The following is a 19,961-nucleotide window of genomic DNA, read 5'->3' as shown; positions in this document are numbered from 1 at the left end:
GAATAGTTAGCAATCGGTTATAAATGTATAGTGCCTTTTAACTATGGTTTACTCTTTAAATGCAACGTATAGGTGCCGATATTTACGCCATGTTTGAAACTGACAAAGATGAAGGAAAAGTGATACAAATTCGAAAATCTGTATGTTTTTTCGACTCTTTTAAACGAGAGAAAAAATCTCTTTAAGAGAGTTTCTAAAAGTACACGTTGATAAGAAACATTTTCCCATGGAGAAAGGTAAGAGAATATTTTCTACCAAGAAAAAATTGTGAAGTCTACTCTCCACCACATATTTCACCACCCATCATCTCACCATCACCACCACCACCACCTACCTCTTCGAAAACCACCCTCTCCATGACAAATTTTCACTGTCCATCATCAGCATCAATCTCACTACTACCACTATTACCCTCAAAAAAACTCTACCACCCACGCACCACTATATATTCATCTCATCACCGTCACCACCACCACCACCCACCTCTTAGAAAACCACCCTCTCCATGATAATTTTTCACTATCCATCACCAGCATCAATCTCACTACTACCACTATTACCCTCAAAAAGTTCTACCACCCACGCGCCACTATTCATCTCATCACCATCACTACCACCACCCACCTCTTAGAAAACCACCCTCTCCATGATAATTTTTCACTATCCATCACCAGCATCAATCTCACTACTACCACTACAACCACCAACCTAAAAAATGGTGCCGAAAAAGCTCCACCACCATGATGATTTTTTACCACCACCATTCATCTCACCATCACCCACATCTCGGAAAACTACCCTCCCCACCATCAAGCACCACATACCATCACCCCACATCCTGAAAAACGACATCGTAGAAGCTCCACCACCACCACCCACCTCTTGAAAAACCATGCCAGAGAAGCTCCATCACCACCTCTCCTCCTCTCATTTTTTTAAGATTTTTCATTTTATTTTTCTTATGTTACCTAAATAAGTAAAACTTTTCATTTTAGAAAAGTTATCATATTAAAACTTCTGGTAGGCAAAAAAAAAATTTCCTATGAGAGTTTTTTTTGCTTTCAAACATGCCATAAGAGTTGTTTGATTCTATGATTCAGGGTTCAACTCTCACCGCGTATGTGTATGTCTTTGACTGGTAGGTTTCGTAAGGGCTTGGGTGTTAGTGACTCCACCCAGGGTTTAACTCACAGGAGAACGGGTCCATTAAGTGATCCGATTATCGATGAGGGTTTGATCTCGTCATCCAGAAAAAAAAAAAAACTATAACTCAAGCTTTTGAGCATGTCTAGTGGCATTTTGCTTGTGCTGCATGCACATCTACTGGTAGGTTGGGTATTCCCAACACAAACCTAAATAGTTGACAGACCAACCCTACTGTATAATGACAGTTTGATGACTCGCACGTGCAATTTGGCCAAAAAAAATAGTTCCATGCCATTTTACATTAGAAAAAAAAATCATATGAAATTTGTCATGTTCTTGTGTGATTTTACCAGTTGTACATAGGTCTGGTGAGCTGAATGAACTGAACAAAGGGTGTTCGAGCTCGGCTTGTTCTTTTGATGAGTCAAACTAGAGTTAAACAAGCTGAGTTCAGGCTGACTCATTTACAAAAGAAAAAGTACATTTTTGAAGGTTGAAAATAATAGAATTTAGACTCTAAACCTACTAAATATGCTCTCACTGGCTCATTTACAAAACAAACACATCATTTCAAGGTTGTAAGCAATACTATTTAAATTCATTGCTTACAAGCCAAACACTTCAACCATTTGACTGTCTATGATATGAGATATATGTAAAATGTTGTTATTTATTGATTAAAGAAGTTTATTTAAGCCCATCCAAGCCGAATATGTGTTGTTCATGTAGGAACTTAGATGCTCGAATACAGAATTGCAGTGGAGGTGAAGAACATGTTGTTACACTCGAAATTGTCAGGGATGTCTACACTCTTAACTCTTTCACAGTTTGAATGCTTTTTAGTAATTGTAACTGTTACTTTTCTGTGAATGTCTATATATGACTCTGGTATGACTTCATTATATATATCGTACACTTTCACTGCATTTATAATTGTGTAAAGAGTTCAAGTTTAGGACACACCCCTAAGAGAAATCCTTTCATCCCCCAAGAGACACGCCTCTTTGCATTTTAGCATTGTGATTATTGGAGGTTATTCCAACAGTCACCTTATGCCCACATAGCCTTACATTTCTCACTTGTCCATAAGGGATTTTTTGTGTTTATATGCTTGTTCTCAATCAAAACCTTGCATACATACTTTCTGAGTGATCTTCCTCACTCACCACTTAGACATATATATCTGAGTCCCATCTGACTCACATATCTAGTGAAAACATCCTCAGTGATTGTTTTGGTTAGCAGGTTTGCTACCATGTTACTTGAAGGAATATAGTTCATTGATATTTCATTTTTCATAAGCATATCATGAATCAGTGGCGGAGCCAGGGGTGGGCATGGGTGGGTGGTCGCCCACCCCAGAATTAGAAACCAAAAAAAAAATGGATCTCTCCATCCCAACTTGATGTTGTCTGGGTTTGTCAAGCAGTCCAATGCAGGAGATTCGTGCAACTTCGAAAAAGACGTGCACTAAGACCTAAAATGTGAAGCACAACTAATATCACAAATCTCAGTATCAGGATTTTCTCGGCAAGGGAACATCTTGAAATAAATTAAAGATTTGCTTCATCCAGAAATCCTGAAAAAAAGGAAAATAAAACATGAAAATAGGGGAAGACCTTTCACTTTTACAATTCTTCCATTGCCTCTGACGCCTACCTCCCAAATACGAAAGAAACCATGCCCAATCCAAACTGTATTTGTCCATAGAACAAGCCAAGCTCTACTTGTGGTTTGTCTCTGAACTTTCTATTAACGTGAATGTCAGCTCTCTTGTCTGTATACATCATGGCAACTAGACTCGGCCATTTCACACATTAAGGCTCTGTTTAAGAGCATTTTTTTTTATGACAAAGGAACCCTGATCACCAAGAACCAGGTCACTTAATGAGGCCACCTCCCTGCAATGTAAAACTCCAGATTGAGAGCCTTATGTGCCCCAGCTATGTTAAAGAAACAATAGCAGCCGTGTGACAGTCAATAAGGGCTATATTGTGGCTTCCCCCGTGTTCTCATGCTCTTTGCTGTTTGGGAGCTGCAGTGTTCTCAAAACAAAAAACACTCCATTGGGAATGGACTTGGCAGCCCCAACATCACATTTCAAGAACATTCATCAAAGGATGCTTTTGGCAACTCCATCCTCAGACGCCACATTTTGGCAAGACCATATTTTGGCAGCACATGGACATGGTGTTTTCATCTCAGTGTAAGGCTCTCAAACAGAGCCTAATTAAATCCACAAAAAACACTGCAAATTTCGGTCCAGGCTCAGTCTGAGATTAGTGAAATCAACAAACAAAACACTGTCAAATGACAACCAACAACATCAAAATGCTTATTTAAGTTTTATCTCCGCACGAACGACTGTGCCTCCAGCAAAAAAATTCTGGCTCTGCCACCAGTCTGAAGAAATGGATCGTTCTTCAAGACCATAGCATTGTCCCCGAGACCCGAAGTCTACCCACCCAACGAAAAACTTATGGCTCCGCCACTGTCATGAATATATTGATATTTAACTTCAATATGCTTACTTTTAGAGTTTTCAGCTCATGTTTGTATTAGTCTTATAGCAACTTTATTGTCACAATAAAGTTGAATTGGATCTTTTGAAATGTTTAATTTCAACTCATTTAGGAAACGATTTATCAATACACCAAATGTGGCTGCCATGTTACAGATAATATACTCAGCTTCATAGGTATGTTGTGGCACACACCCTTATTTTTTGCATGGCCATGCAATTGCCTCACCTCTTAACATAAATGCATAACCAGAGGTGGACTTTGCTTCACCTCTATCACCAGTAAAGTTAGTATCTGAGTAGCCTACAAGCTTCAATATATCTGACTGATAGCATGGCTTGAGTTCCTTAGTTATCTTTAGATATTAAAAAATTTTCTTCACTACTTTCTAGTGAGAGAGCCCGAGATTACTTTGATATCTACTCACTAGACTCATAGCAAAAGTTAAACCAGGTCTAGTGCAAAGCATTGCATACATCAGGCTTTTAATTGCCTAAGCATAGGAAACATTCAATTTTTCTTGTTCATCTTTTAGATAGTCATTCTTACTTAGTTTTTGGCATTTTACTACGGTGGGTACCCTTTGGCTTGGTACTTTTCATTCTAAATTTCTTTAGAATGTGGTCAAGATATTTTTCTTGACTTAAACATTGCAATCTCAATTTTCTATCTATTTATCTTAATTTCAAGGATATATGAAGCTTCACCCAGATTCTTCCTTTCAAATCGAGAACTTAACTATGATTTAGTCATATTTATCATGTTTATGTCATTTGTTGCAATTAAGATATCATCAACATAGAGGAATAACACAGTAAACTTACTTCTACTATTCTTGGCACAGTGGTCCAAACTATTTGCCTCATAACCCAATTTGATTATAGCAATTTGAAAAGTCAAATACTATTGTCTTGGTGACTGCTTAAGTTCATACAAGGATTTATTTAACTTGTATACCTTATCCACTTGACCTTCAATTTCAAAACTTTCTGGTTGCTGCATGAAAATAATTTCTTTTAGTTCAACATTTAAGAAAGTTGTTTTCATATTCATTTGATATACGTCAAGATCAAAATAAGTTATCAATGCTAAAATAATACAAATAGATGTCAGTTTGGCTACAGGAGAGTAAGTTTTTTCATAATCAATCTCTTTTCATTGAGAATAATCCTTTTATTGCTAATCTTCTCTTGAATCTATCAATAGATCCATCTACCTTGAGTTTTTTCTTGAGAACCCACTTACTATCAATTGCCCTATATCCATTAGGCAAAGTAGCTAGTTTCAAATTTTTATTCTTTTTGTATGGAGTCCAACTCATCTTTCATTGTTTTCTTCAATAGTTCAGACTCATTAGAAGTAATTGTATCTTCAAAACTCAAGTTATTAAAAGTTTTATCTAAATCCATGGAATAGCATAATTTTTCACTCAATAATGTATAATAATCATTCAAATAAGATAGAGTTCTTGTTTTTTTATGTCAAATTACTGGTTGTGAATTTTGCTCATTATTCACAATTGTATTGTTATACTCTAACTCTTGATTTGGTACCCCAAGATCATTTATGATATCCAAAAAAACATCATTATCTTCAGGATCAAAATTGCTTTCTTGAGTTTCCAGGAATTCTACCTCTCTACTCTCTATAAGTCTCTTTTTAAGATTATATAGACGATATCCTTTCAATCCTTTTTGGTATCCCATGAACATGCATTTGATAATTTTTTTATCTAACTTGTCTCTCATTTGACTAGGAATCAACACATGAGTAGGTGACACCCACTTTCGCAAATGACTCAAGTTTGGCTTCTTGTCAGTCCATAATTTATGAGGTGTAAGCTCTACAGTCGTAGAAGGAACCTTATTTAATTAGGATACACATGGCAGTGCAAATTGCTTTCCTCATAATTTTTGTGGAAGATTTGCATGTGCCAACATGGACCTTGTCATATCCATTAAGGTCTTATTCATTCGTTCTGCTACATCATTCTGTTGTGGTGTATAAGGCATAATTGTATGAGGAGTTATATTATTATCATTGAAGAAGACTTTAAACTCATCAAAGTTATATTCACCTCCTCTATCAGATCTAATAACTTGGATTTTTCTTTCTAGTAATCCTTCAACTTCATGTTTATATGCCTTGAACTTTTCTAGAGTTTCAGATTTCTTAGAGATTAGGTACATGTATTCATACCTTACGTAGTCATCTATAAATGTGATGAAATATGATTTATTTTCATGTATTTCTACTGTTAAGGGTCCACATATAGCTGTGTGTACTAGAACTAATAAGTCACATGATATGATCTACTTCTCTTAGAAAAAGGTTTTCTAATCATTTTACCTGATATACATGGTTTACATCTTTCAAATTCTACTTTGTTAAGAGAAGGTAATAATCTCATATGAATTATTCTTTTCATTTTATTGACATTTATATCTCCTAACCTTACATGTTATAAATATGCATCGACATTAAATATACAATCAATATAACTAGAAATATTTACTGTATTATTTATAGAAGGAGTTACATTTAGACAAAATAAACCATGGTCGACATCATAGCGACCTTGAGCTTCACTTTTCTATCTTTCTCAATAGTGACTTTGTCACCCCTGAAGCGAATTTTGAATCCCTTTTTAGCAAAATCTCCCACTGCTAAATGATTTTTTTTCATTGAAGGTATATAAAGTACATTTGTTAGTAGAAGACTGGTCCCTTATACCTAAAGCTCGTACGTCTCTATCTCGACCACATCACTATAGGTGTTATTTCTCATATACACCTTATGATCTTCAGGCTTCAACTCATTCATCTTCACAAGTCCTTCCTTTCACTTAGACACATGTCGCGTCGCTCTTGAATCAATCCTCTACCCTAAGAAATCACTATCTGTGATCAATGATTCAGACACAGTGCATACTATTTCTCGTTATCCATTTACTTGCTTTTCTGGATTCTCTTTCTTGGTTCTATTTGGGCAATTCATCTTAAAGTGGCCAACTTTTCCGCAAAAAAAAATATGCTCCTCTGATTGCAGTCTTGGAGTTCTTAGTTTGCACTCGATGCTTCTTATTGAATTTATTCTTCTTAAATTTCTTGAAGAATGTGCCTTTAAGCTTGAACTTGTGAGAAGTTGTCAGAAAGGATTCTTGGGCATTCATAACTTCTTTCTTCCTGTCTTTTGACATGTGCTCTTGCTCAAGGGCTAATTGCAGAGGGAGCTCAGTTAGAGTAAGGTTTTTCTAGTTTAATATCATGGCAATTGACACCATCTTTCATGTTGGAAGAAGGTTGTTTAGTATGGTGGAGATTTTCATTCACTCAGGAATATCATTTCTAGCTATGGCTAAGTCTTTAGTCATTACCAGCATTTGATTCACATAATCCACTATGTTGTCTGACTCTTTCATCTTGCATGAGTTATATTGCTCTAGAAGAAGTTGAATGTGAGTTTTTGAAGTCATATCATACCTCTTTCTGACTTCTTTTATCATCCTCTTTGTGGTGTCAAAGTCTTCAACCACTCGGATGAAATCATCTTGCATGAATGTTAGAAGAGTTGCTCGAGCAAGTTGATCATCTTTGATAAACTTATTATGAGTTTTCTTATCTTTTTCACTCAATTTATCAGTTAGTGAAGATTTTACATTACTCAATACATATACAGTCTTGTCATGTGTTAATAGATATTTCATCTTCCTTCTCCACATTCCAAAATTTATCTCATTGGATTTTTTATTTTGGACAATTCAGTCATGACTATTCGATTTGTCATATTCCTAATTATAAACAAATACTAGAATTAATAAAGCTTATTCCAACAAATATTTATAAATGTAACTAGTTTTGATCCTTCTAAACTAGCTTAGCATGTAATATGGTCTTTAAGTATGCAACAAGTTCACAAAAAATGTTAAATATTAAGCACTATTTGACAAAAATAAGTAATAGGTATTTTTCAGAAACTCGAGACCATTTTTCTACAATTTTAGAAAAATAAAATAAAAGGTTTTGTGTAAACAAAAATCATAGAAGCTTGTTTTGTAACTTTCTGAGTTAAACAAAAAGTTTTGACTCTCTTTCTGTAATATCAGAAAAGATTAGAGGCCTTGTTCTACAAAAATTCAATAAAGCATAACACTTTCTGAAATTTTTGAGTTAATCAGAAAAAATAAACCACGTTTCTACAATTTTCAGAAAGTCAGAAGCCTCTTTTAAGTAAAAATGAAAACAAAAACTTCAAAAAAAAAATTGAATTAAACAGAAAGATTCAATCCTCTTTCTATAATTTCAAAAAATATCAATAGCATTTTCATAATTATTCAACAAGCTATATATATATATATATATATATATATATATATATATATATATATATATATATATATATATATATATATATAATTTCTTGAGTTTAACAGAAAAGAAAAGAACCACTTTTCTGTAATTTTAAAAAAGTTGATATATTGATTTTTTGTTTTTCAAAAAAACCTAATTAACTGAAACCCTTTTTCAAAATTTTTAGGAAATTTCAGTTTCAAACTGGATTTTTTTTTTATGTAAAGAAAGCTCATGCGTAAAAATGAAAGGGAAACCTGATTAGGGTTCCCTTTTCATTTTTTCTTTTTGTTCTTTAGAGAGATGGAAAATCGGCAGTTGGAGCTGCGAGGTTTTCTGGCAAGGGATTGACCACCTCCTCTGGCATGTCCGGCGACGCCCAGGCAAGGTAAAATAAAAACCCTTTTCCCCTTTCTTCGTTTTCCCTTTTTTCTTGTTTGTTCATTTGCCGTTGCAGGCAGAAACCTGACGACTGGTCCGACTGCAGCATGCCACACCCGACGGCACCCGGCGACCAGTTCGACGACAACACACCGTACCAGACAAGGTGACCAGCGATCACCGCATGACCTCAGGTTTTGAGGCCGCCGCCAGTGAGGTTTTGAGGGCTGAAAAAAATCCAGCCAACCTAGCTATTCCTGAAAACGACACCTCCAACGGTGAATCTAGCACGATTATGTGCCTCTTTTTTTCCTTTTTGTTTTTCTTTTTTCGTTTCAACAGCTCAATCGATGCCTCCTATGGCTAATTCAGGCATTTTTCGGTGGGTCGAGCCCCTTCCCTTGATAGATCAGCAAAGAGAGTGGAAAGAGGGAGCTAGTTAAACCCGCTTTCTCTCACGATTTTTTTTCTTCTTCCGACATTGCGATCGTCGAGAAACCAGGTGGTCCGACGCACAGAGAGAGAGGGTGAGAACGACCGGGCCACCACCGGTGTTCGATCACCACCGGTGGTGATTTTTCCTTTTTCTCTACCTAAATAAAATGAAGAGAGTCCAATCCTTTTGCCTGTTTTTTTTTTTTTTGAGTTTACGCAAATCGGGAACTCTTGATTCACCGATTTGTCTAAATCAGAAAATAAAATTGATTGCTTTTTTTTTTCTTTATGTGTCCTTTTTCGGTGATAAGTCGTGAACGTAAAAAGGGGTCTTCCAGCCTGGCATCACCGGCGTTTGATTCTTGCGTCAACACACCTGCACGCACAGGCTACTTTCGACACCGTCAGGGATCTGTCGAACCCGCTCTGATACTAATGTAGGAACCTGTATGCTCGAATGCATAATTACAGTGGGGTGAAGAACACGTTGTTACGCTCGAAATCGCCAAGGAGGTCCACACTCTCAACTCTTTCACAGTTTGAATGCCTTTCAGTAATTATAACTGTTACTTTTCTGTGAATGTCTGTGTATGACTCTGGTATGACTTCGTTATATGTACCATACCCTTTCACTGCATTTATAGTTGTGTAAAGAGTTCAAGTTTGGGGCACACTCTTTGGGAGAAATCCCTTCATCCTGCATAAGACACGTCTCTTTGCATTTGAGCATTGTGATTGTTGGAATAGCCCCCAAGAGTCACCTTATGGCTACATAGTCTTACAGTTCATATTCATCTTGTCGAGCTTATTTCTCAAGTTAGAAATTAGTTAGTTACGTGCTCAGCTGTGAGCAGCTCATCTTTTCCCCAGGTCTAGTTGTACCTACGAAAACCTTTCTAGAGTAAAAAAGAAATGGTGGTAATTTTTTTTTTTATATCGGTAACTATCACCACCCAGCCTTATATGCCCCCAACCATGATAAAACAACAACAGCTCCCATGCACAAGCAAGATTCCATCCTAAGCCTACAGCTTGCCAGCTGACCACACGGTGGTAAATGCTTTCCACATATGATATGCATGTTCATATTTTCTAAAGAAAAAAATTTTCACTTTCAAACGTGTCTTTGTGGCCCCAAGGGGGGTTGGCGTAGTGGGGTGGGGCTTTGGCTGCTAGACGGACAGTCAAGGTTCGAATCTCATGGCTGTCACCTCTCTGCACAATCAATGCTTAGCAAAGGCACCGCAATAAGGGGTCCTAGCCTCACAGTTTTTCGCAGCCAGCACGATGACCGTAGGTATGGCAGGCAGAGCGATCAGGTCTTCTTGACCGGTGCGGTTTCTTTGGGTTATAAATTTAAAAGAAAAAACGTGTCCTTGTGGCCATTTGAAAAAGTGGTGTGGTTGGGAAGAGACGGAACAACAAAAAGTGTGCGTCCTGAGAGATGGGTCCTCCCTCGAGGAAGGCACAATTAAAACGCGTCCGTTGCTTTTGTTTTCTCTTATTTAAATAAGTGTGCAAGTACATTTTCACGTGCTTTATTTATTTGTTTGTTTATTGATATTAAGTTGATAAATAAATTGAGGATGGGTACGTCGACCAATTACCATAAAACAAAAAAAAATTTATTGTTTATGCACATGCCCTTGTCTACGTCACAAAGACAAGTGGACACCAGGATGCTTGATGTGAACTCAACCCTAAAGTTCAAAAACAAAAAAATTTGAAAAATAGGACACGAGCACACATATTTTTTAATCAATAAAAACTATTTTTGATATTCTAATATTTAAAAATAATTTTTATTGAAATAATATTTAAAAATATTAAAATATTAGTTTTTTTTACGTGTTGGTGTCAGTATCCACGTGTCTGCGCTTGTCCGCTCGTGTCACTGAGGACACACCACCAAAATGGTGTGGCTTGTCATAGTTGGCAAACTCAGCCAGTCAACTCGTGACTAGCTCGAGTTGGCTCGGATCAGGACCTAACCAAGTTAAAAAGGTTGTATAACTCGGTTATGAACTCGGCCTAGTCAGCTAAGACTCGGTTGAGTTTATCATCGAGCCTCAGCTAAACTTAGGTTTTGCTAAAAATTTAATAGATTAACTAAAAGCATTAAAAGCTTTCAATTTTCCAAAATTAGACTTGAAAAGATTTTTATTTTCCAAAGTTGAATTTGATGTTGGTACTCCGTGGACCAAAATTTATTGGCATTCAAGAGAGGATGAATTGAATGATAATATTTATCACTAAAATAATGATAATAAATAGGTATCTTACCAAAAATGATATTATTTTAATGCATTTAAATAACTCATGAAATTATCTATATTTTCTGAAATTTTTATGTTTAAAATATAAAATAACATGATATATTTGCATTTTATCAAGTACGATATTTTGCAAATAACACACTATTTTTCAATTTAAAAAAAATGAAACTGTTATTTTTAATATTTAAAATATACATAATTTTTGAAGTTATGTTTATTACTATATATAATAAATCATACCTAATATGTTATTTTTTATTTTTTATCATAAATTAATATTTTTAATTATTTTTAATAAATAAAATACAAAACATTGACTCATCGAGATTACTGAGTTGCATGTGGCCGATCCGATACCAAGTCGCGAGAATGCCAACCATGGTCCAGTGGCATAGGTCCTTACTAAAGGGCACTTACAAGTGCAGATTACACAACGGTCTACCAACTCACAAAAAAAAATAATAAATTATTATTCTTTTTTTCGACAGTAGTTTTTTCTCTAAAATTAACCATCCTCCCACCTGTTTAAAATACGCTTTTAATTCTTAAATTGTTGGATTATCTTTCTACATGTTAAACTGAGATCACACTTCAGAAGAACAATTTATAAAAATGCTGCCTAACTTATTAGGTATTTTGCAAAACCGCTTAACTTTTTTTTTATTACATTCAACTGCCTAGGTTTTTTCCTTTATGCTTGTAAGGCATGCTTGCTTAGTTCCCAGATAATTCAGTTCACCATTGTTTAGTTGCATCAATTAACCAATATGCCCTTATTATTGATTAAAACATTATAACATGAGTTTTTTTATGAAAGAAGGATAAAAATGTAAATTCATACTTCATCCAACTAGGCTGTTCATTTTGTGATTGCAATGTGTGGGTGATAAGGTGCAGCGGCATACCAAAAGTGTGCATTCACATTGCACCTGATCTGAAAGAAGCTCAAAAGTCAACAAAACCACGTGGCATTCATCCAAAATGCAAACAGACGGCCACGATGTCGGCATGAGCAAAAACGCTCATATTCAGCATGACCTGATCTGCTTCCGTTTTGGTAGGGTGATCACAACTTTTTTTTGTGCGTTTTTCAAATCACTACCGTCCATGGCCTTCATCACCACCGTTCATTGTGCAAGCAGTGGGGCCAATCACAAAGTGTTGATTTAATCATTTTGCAAAGATGAAGCTATGGACGGTGGTGATTTCAAAACACAAAGATTTTGTGTTTTGGCATATCACCTGACATGACCTGTTAAATCCATTATATTTAATATGACCTTGGGTGGGTCTTATCAGACCCAATTCTGGATCGAGTTTAATAATAAGATTCAAACCCAGTCCAAACTAATTCGTGTTCGGGTACCACTAGAAATTATGGATACATATGGGTTAACAGGTTTGATTATCTATCAGGTCAGGTTTAATCAGATCATGTCTTTAATAGATCTGTTCTGAATCCCATCAGGTTCGGATTTGAATATGGCTGAAAAAGATAGACCCTTATGCGCTAAGGGTTTGGGTGGTCTTAACGGGTTTGGGTTTTAGCTCGAGTCTTAATATGATTGTTATTCTAGACTTAATGGCATGACAATAAAAAAAATATAAACTAATGAAATTAACTATACATTAAGAAAATTATACGCCAAAAGATGAGAAATTTATTAAGTATTCTAAATAATGCCAAAATTTAAGCATAAAAAGAATATTTTTCTAAGTTGAAACAAAAAAAGGCTTCAATGATATACCATATTCAAAATGTGGTTCAAATACAAAACAGGTTTGGTTACATAAACAGTTTGGGTTCAGGTAGGCTCAGGCATAAAGCGGTTTTGGGTTTGGATCAGTTCAAGAATAAAATGGGTTTGGTACATTATAGGGTCGAGTTTGGATCGATTCGGTTTTACATTATGAAGAACCACTTAGGTCATGTATAAAAAGTGGATCGGGACCAAAAGTACGTGTTTAGATCTTCATTTGTAATACCTAAGACCCGATCCATTTTCATCACGGGTCTATATTTTGAACCCGACCCGAACCAATGGTCTAATGAAACTTGATTGGGTCGGGCATAATAGGTTCGGGTCGGTCGGGCAAGGACGGGTATGCCTCACCCAGCTACACCCTTATGTTTGGAGGGTTGGAAGGTTAGGTACATTCAAAAGTAGGCAGGAGGGCACATGCCCTCCCCCTCCAATTCCCAAATAAACACATTATAAAGGGCCAAGCCAACAATAGTAAGAGGAGCAACCCAAGGCCCACCCAGTGCAAGGAAAGAGAATGTGGAAGCAAGCAGTGATTGTGGGAGCTGGTGCAGCAGGCCTTTCTGCCTCTGCTTGCCTCAACAAGCTCTCCATAGACAACATCATCCTTGAGAAGGAGGACTGCTCTGCTTCCCTATGGAGGAAATATGCCTATGACAGGCTGCACCTGCACCTAGCCAAGGACTTCTGTGAGCTCATCCACATGCCATACCCTGAGTCCACACCAACCTACCCTTCCAGGGACCAATTCCTCGAGTACATCGACGACTATGTCGCCCGGTTCGATCTCCGACCCGTTTACAACCGCTGCGTCCAGTGCGCGTCCTACAACCGTTCCACTAGTACCTGGATCATTCGCGCCGAGAACGCCCAGACAGGTGAGTCCGAGGAGTACCGAGCTAGGTTCCTTGTGGTCGCTACCGGGGAAAACGGTGCAGCGTCTGTTCCGGATGTACCGGGTCTGGAAGAGTTCGAAGGAGAGGTGCTGCATTCCAGCCGCTACAAGAACGGGAAGCCTTACAGGGATCGGGAGGTTCTCGTCATCGGAAGTGGGAATTCCGGCATGGAGATCGCGTTCGATCTCTATAATCACGGAGCGAGGTCGTCGATCGTTGTTCGGAATCCGGTACTGATCAAGTTCCCATGTTTTCCCTCTCCAGCTCATTGTTTTTTCCTTCCCCTGCTTTGCTTTCCCACCAATTCCATTGTTTGGTTCGCGCTGTTCCCATATGTTTTCATGAAAATCATTTCCTACTTCTGCTTGTCCTAACCTCTGGTGTTTCTTTTTCACATCATTTCCCCCCTGTTCCGAGCTTCTCTCTATCCCGTGTTCACTTCCTCTTTTCCTTTCCCACCATTTTCCCTGTCCGTTTTTTCGGAATCTCTCTCTCTCTCTACTTTACCACCAATCACCTTGTTTGCTGCCCACTATTCCCTTGTTTTTCAAGGAAGGAAAGACCTCCTGCTTATGCTTCCGCTGTTTCTTTTTCACATCATGTTTGGAGTTTTTCCCTATTCCCATGTTTACTTCCTCTTCTTTCCAATGAAACCACCTCTATGTCACTTTTCCTTTCCTAGATTTCCATACCAACATCAACTTTCCATCTTGAAAAGCTTCTCTCTCTCTCTCTCTCAATACGTATACATCTTAGAGACCTCTCCTTCCCTCTGAACAACGTTCACTCAGTTGTCTGAAGTTTCTTTTTCTTTAGTTTTTTATTTCTCTATATTTTGGTTTTGTTTTCTATATTGTTGGGTTCATGGGTTAACATTTTGTTGATCTTCATGAGTGGTAATATTGATCTCTCTCTCTCTCTCTCTCTCTCTCTCTATATATATATATATATATATATATATATATATATATATATATATATATATATATATATACGTATATATATACTAATTTCCAACTCCCTGTTTGCTTGGCTTTATTTTCTGATTTGGCAGGTTCATGTGCTGACAAGGGAGGTGACCAACATGGGGCTGCGTCTGCAAATGCATCTCCCACTCTCAGCCGTTGATCATATGCTTGTGTCGTACAGTAGGGTCACATATGGGGACTTGGCCAAGTATGGGATACCCAGTCCTCCCGAGGGTCCCTTCTTCCTCAGGGACCACTTTGGCAAGTACCCCGTCCTAGATGTTGGCACCATTGACAAAATCAAGTCGGGAGATATTCAGGTTTCACTCTCGTTCTTTTTCTTTTTCTTTTGTTTTTTTAGGCATGTTCTCTGGCAAGATTCGAACACAGGACCCTTCTGTTACAAATAGTGTCACCTAACAATTCAGCTATCTCACACCCGCCTGGGTCACCCAAGTGGCAGCGGGCTTGGGAAGAAGGTGTTAACCCCTTAGTCTCAGGTTCGACTCTCACCGGATGTGCAGGTGCCTTTCATTGGTGGGCTTAGTAAGATGTTCAATTTCTATGATTTAAATAGACCCACGGGGTTTGGCTAGAGGGATGGGGCCTAGGTCGTTTGACTAGCAGCCTAAGTTCAAATCTCATGGGCGTCACCTCCTGGCATAATCCGAAGCTTGGCGACTCTTTAGGGTCAAAGGTAAGCCCTCAGAATTTTACACTGACATGACAGCAATTATAAGTACGGCAGGCTGAGCCAGAACAGCTTGGTCTATGTGCTTCGGGCGGTTTCTCTGAGTAAAAATTTTAAAAAAAAAATTTGTTCTTAAATGCGGTTTATCAACAAGCTGAATGTCACTGAAAATTTTTGTGGGATCCATCTAACAGGTAAACTAATTCTAGCGGTTTAATGCTCATCCACATGCATCAAGTTGGATGGCTAAGATCTACTTAGGATCGAATCCTACGGCATCGTATGTTGTAAGATAGGATCCTGTTTTGCCCCTTCTTTACTATTTATCATGTGAAGGGAATCAAGAATGCTAGATGCTGTCTACACCCTCAGATGGAATGAGATCCTAGAAGAATGTGTGTACTGACCATTGATCTAACAAAGCCCATAAGCAACTTAAAACCCACTTTGGTAGTTCAAAATATTGGGATTGTATTGGATGCGCTCGACTGTACCATACCCTCTAGTGAATAGTCATGTTTACGGGATCGTATCTCCATTTTCACTAATGTTGTCATGTATATCATATCCTTAGGATTTGATTGAAAAAAAGTCTAAAAGAAAAAATTAATGTAGATCCAAGGGGTTTGGCGAAGTGGGATGGGGCCTAGACCGTTTGACGGGCAGTCTAGGTTCAAATCCTATGGGTGTCACCCCCTGCGTAAACTGGACCTTGGAGACTCCCTGGGGTCGAGGGGTAAGCCCTCTAAGTTTTACGCTGTCATGGACATAAGTACGGCAGGGTGAGCCAGCATGGCTAGGTCTCTGCCCCTGGAGGGGTTTCTCCGAGTAAGAATCAAAAAAAAAAAAAAAAACTAAGGTGGTTTCTTTTAAAGAGTACGGTACAGTGGAGGCAGAAATATTTAACTCTTAACTCTTAAGATATGCCGGTTTAAATATTGAAACCGGGTTGGACCTATTGGGTCTGTTCCATCTAGTGGTCAAGGCATAGCCGTCACGTCAGGCCAATAAGTTACTAGAGACAGTTCTGCTGGGTGCTGGGCCAAGTGGTTCAGATCTGAACCTGGATCTGTACAATAATAATTTCATGCACACTATTTCTTTACTGGATCTGGACCCACATGGACTTGACTTAGTCAGGACTAATTTATAACTTACATACGGTGTCTTACAATATACAGTACAGACTTAATTATGATTTATGACAGATCGTGCAAGCAATGGGTGCTTGGCTTATGGGTTACTTCACCGGCGTTAAGTTTGTGGTGGGCCCGGAGTTGCCTGATCTGTCAAAATTTTGAGTTGTCAATCGGGTCCTAACAAATTTTTGATAATAATGTAATCCATTGAATTGGATACACACACACCCAAACCCGAATTAGTTTGGTCCATATATTCAGTCTATAAGGCCACTTTCATATTGTGGGACCTAGAGCCGAGCATCTTGAGCAGGCTGATCAATGGGTCAGCTTTTACCGAACCAGACCTGAGTTCTACCCGAGATCGGATCAATATATAGTACATTTTTAGTTTTTACACATTACCATGTTTTAGAAATAGAGATTTCACTGGGTCTTCTCTAGCTATCTGAACCCATACCCGGTTCCTCGTCCTACCAAGACAGGTCCAGTCAGACCTGGAATCAGGACAGAACCTGTAAGAGATCTCTGATCTGGATCGAGTCAGAACAATTCATATAATAAATGCAGTCTAATGAGTCAGATACAAACCCATATCAGGTAGGATCTAATCTGATCCAGAAGTGAATCTGCACGAGACCATCCAAGAGGACTAAGACTAGTTGGTGATCTGGTGTATCTTCTGCTCATAATTGGACATGTATAATCTGGTCCTCTAGATCCATATCTAGTCTAGTTGTGACCAGAGCAGCACCAACGCAGATCCAGTCCACATCTGCCCCTGCAGTAAGGATATGGATCCTATCCTGAATTCAATAGAGGCCCTGCCAAAGTTCAGCATGGATTTGGACCCACCCAGGTCCAAATCATTCCAAACAATTCACAAAGTTTAACCAAATCTGGATCTCTCTCCTATTGGCAGGTATATCCGGGATTGAAATGCGTAAAAGGCAACAATGTGGAGTTTGAAAATGGATCCGTTCACCGGTTTGACACGATCATCTTTGCAACTGGGTACACGAGCAGGGTTAAGGCATGGCTTAAGGTATGAAACACTGTAAATCTCTTTATTTGGAAAATGAGGATGCTGCTGGATCCGGTCCAATCCTGGCCAGATCTGAATGCAAAGACCTTGAACCTGTCTAGACTGGATCTCATCATGCATGAACCTGCTCCACCCCATTCATAAAAACATGTGCTTTTTACCCAAAGTAAACATGATCCAAATGTCAGTTTCTACTAAACTTAATATGCTGCAAAAAAAACTGAAAAATAAAATAAAATTATTATATTTTTTGCACTAAGGGGTTCCTTACCCACGAAGGTAGCAAACATTACCCCTATATATAACTGTATCAAGTGACTTGTTGGTTGGATTCTATTGGCATATACACTGGGTATGGATCAACCGGGGCTCCGCTTGTTTGGTAGGAGCTGTTAGTGCACGTGCCCATGTGTTGGGATGTTGCAAGTTCAACACCCAATGGTATGTTGTGTAACTGGTGGGGGTCTGCCTAACCTCAGCTTGCCTCTCAATAAAAAAAAAATACAATTTACCAAAGGGGGGCTCCTCTTTCTGGTAGGATCTCCTAGTGCACTTTACCTTGCATTGGGACGTTGCAAGTTCAAATCCCAGTGAAAGAGATGGGGTCAAGTCCAAACTAGGGCTGTCAACAGGTCAGACATGAGCAGGATGTTGAGGGTCCAGAAAAAGACCCGACTTTGAGGTGTTGGTATTGGGTTCAGGTCAAAGTCAATTGCGCTGGCTTGGACAAAACCATGCCCAGTCCTAATATAGATACCAAAGTCCAAACCATTTATCTTTTATAATGTTCCATCTTTTGGCCTTCGGTCTGGATTTTGTTAATTATTGATATTAGGAGCCCAGGTCCGGTTAGTAAATTTCTAAACTGGGCCATTTTTTTTGTTGATCAGACTGTTTAGATCATCATTATTTAGTGAAAAACAAGTTTTGGATCATTGCAATTATGGCATACATGTAGGTCTTTTAAGATCTTCAAAAATCAACGGCCCACAATGTACCAAAAAACATGACCCAAAACATGATTCAAGTAAACTATGTTAATTGCATCTATAAAGTCTGAACGAGAAGATGCAACCTACAACTACAATTTCTAGTACGTGGGAGTAGGTGCACCCAAAGTACCATAGCATTACTCTAATATATACATACATATACAACAACAACTACGCCTTTATCCCAAAACAATTGGGGTCGGCGATAATATATACATACATATATAAATATATATTTCGAGAGAGAGAACTGAACATATTAGGCTCTCTTTTCTCATTCTGCTCCGTTGGGAGCCATAGTTTGAAGTGTTTTATGATAGATGTGAACCGTTAGATATGTTTAGCATGCTCTTAGTGAAAATGGACTCTTGGATCATGTTTTTTCGATGAAAAAATGTATTTTTATGAGCCAAAACAATTTGATGCCTTCGCAGCCATTATTTTGGATCACTGGAAAAAAACTGTATACAGGTCAGATTTCAGTGATCCAAAAGCCGGTTTCCACTAAACAAAACCTATAAATCACACAGTGTTAGATGTTAGATGTGAGAAAAAATACCAAAAATTATGCTTTTGAACGAGCCTAACGGGGCAGAGGCAGAACCAGCATATATATATATATATGTGTGTGTGTGTTCACCCTAATAAGTGTTAACCACATTTATTACTTGAAGGAACATGTGTGTTCTGGACCGCCATGTTTTTGTGACAATATGAATGCAGCAGAAAAAACTGAGTGTTCTTGTCTTTGTGTTAGGATGACGATGGCTTCTTTGATGAGAGTGGGTTTCCTGCTGCTGGCTGGACAAGTGAATGGAAGGGGAACAATGGTATCTACTGCGTTGGTTTTAGAAGGAAAGGGTTCTATGGAATAGCAGTGGACGCACAAAATGTAGCTGAGGACATAAGCATCATATTGTCTCAAAGCAATAGGAACCAACCTCATCATGCTTGTTAGTCAAAGGAGTGGTTGCTTCTGTTCTGATTTTTAAAATAAAGCTAGTCGATCGTTGGTTATTGAATGCAGTCATCAATTTTCTAGCATAAAGTAACATAAAGTTTGCTCTAAAATTTGACCATTCAATATGAAAGAGAGAGAGAGAGTGCAATATGCATGTGCCTTGGACACAGTTGTAGGATTTTACCCCCCCTCCCCACAATGCAAATTAGCAGGGAACCCTTTTAAAATGAAGATGATGGTTATAGGTAACTGTTTCTCTGTAAAGAATTTGTTTTAATTCTTCAATCTGCTGTCTTTGGATAGGCCTTGAACATGATCTTCTCCTTTAACCTTTAGAGCATGTTGCTGAAGGAGGCTTCGCGGCATGTCATGCCGCGAGAGCTTCCTCGCATAATCA

The 19,961-nt window shown here is 38.1% G+C and overlaps 1 protein-coding gene and 1 pseudogene across 1 annotated transcript; both read left to right on the top strand.

Moving 5' to 3' along the window:
• The first annotated feature begins 13,389 nt into the window (after nt 1-13,389).
• On the top strand, nt 13,390-14,142 carry LOC149817238 (putative indole-3-pyruvate monooxygenase YUCCA10 pseudogene; annotated as a pseudogene).
• Nucleotides 14,143-14,827: 685 nt separating this feature from the next.
• Nucleotides 14,828-19,792, top strand: LOC149817237 (putative indole-3-pyruvate monooxygenase YUCCA10). The gene is made up of 3 exons (XM_089987528.1): nt 14,828-15,056; nt 17,489-17,611; nt 19,361-19,792. Exons 1-3 carry the CDS (start codon nt 14,853-14,855, stop codon nt 19,559-19,561), a joined length of 528 nt encoding a protein of 175 aa, XP_089843654.1. The 5' UTR covers nt 14,828-14,852; the 3' UTR covers nt 19,562-19,792.
• The last annotated feature ends 169 nt before the right edge of the window (nt 19,793-19,961 follow it).

The sequence above is a fragment of the Nuphar pumila genome, chromosome 14 (assembly GCF_984573655.1).
Source record: "Nuphar pumila chromosome 14, dmNupPumi1.hap1.1, whole genome shotgun sequence".
NCBI lineage: Eukaryota > Viridiplantae > Streptophyta > Magnoliopsida > Nymphaeales > Nymphaeaceae > Nuphar > Nuphar pumila.
Note: the sequence above shows the minus strand (reverse complement) of the source record. Positions and strands in the feature narration are given on the sequence as shown.

What these genes read in the sequence shown, in the direction of transcription:
- LOC149817237 (XM_089987528.1), top strand. Translation starts at nt 14,853, where the DNA reads ATGGGGCTGCGTCTGCAAATGCATCTCCCACTCTCAGCCGTTGATCAT. An exon ending in TCAAGTCGGGAGATATTCAG is followed by an intron (nt 15,057 to 17,488) that starts GTTTCACTCTCG and finishes TCCTATTGGCAG; the next exon opens with GTATATCCGGGATTGAAATG. An exon ending in GGGTTAAGGCATGGCTTAAG is followed by an intron (nt 17,612 to 19,360) that starts GTATGAAACACT and finishes TCTTTGTGTTAG; the next exon opens with GATGACGATGGCTTCTTTGA.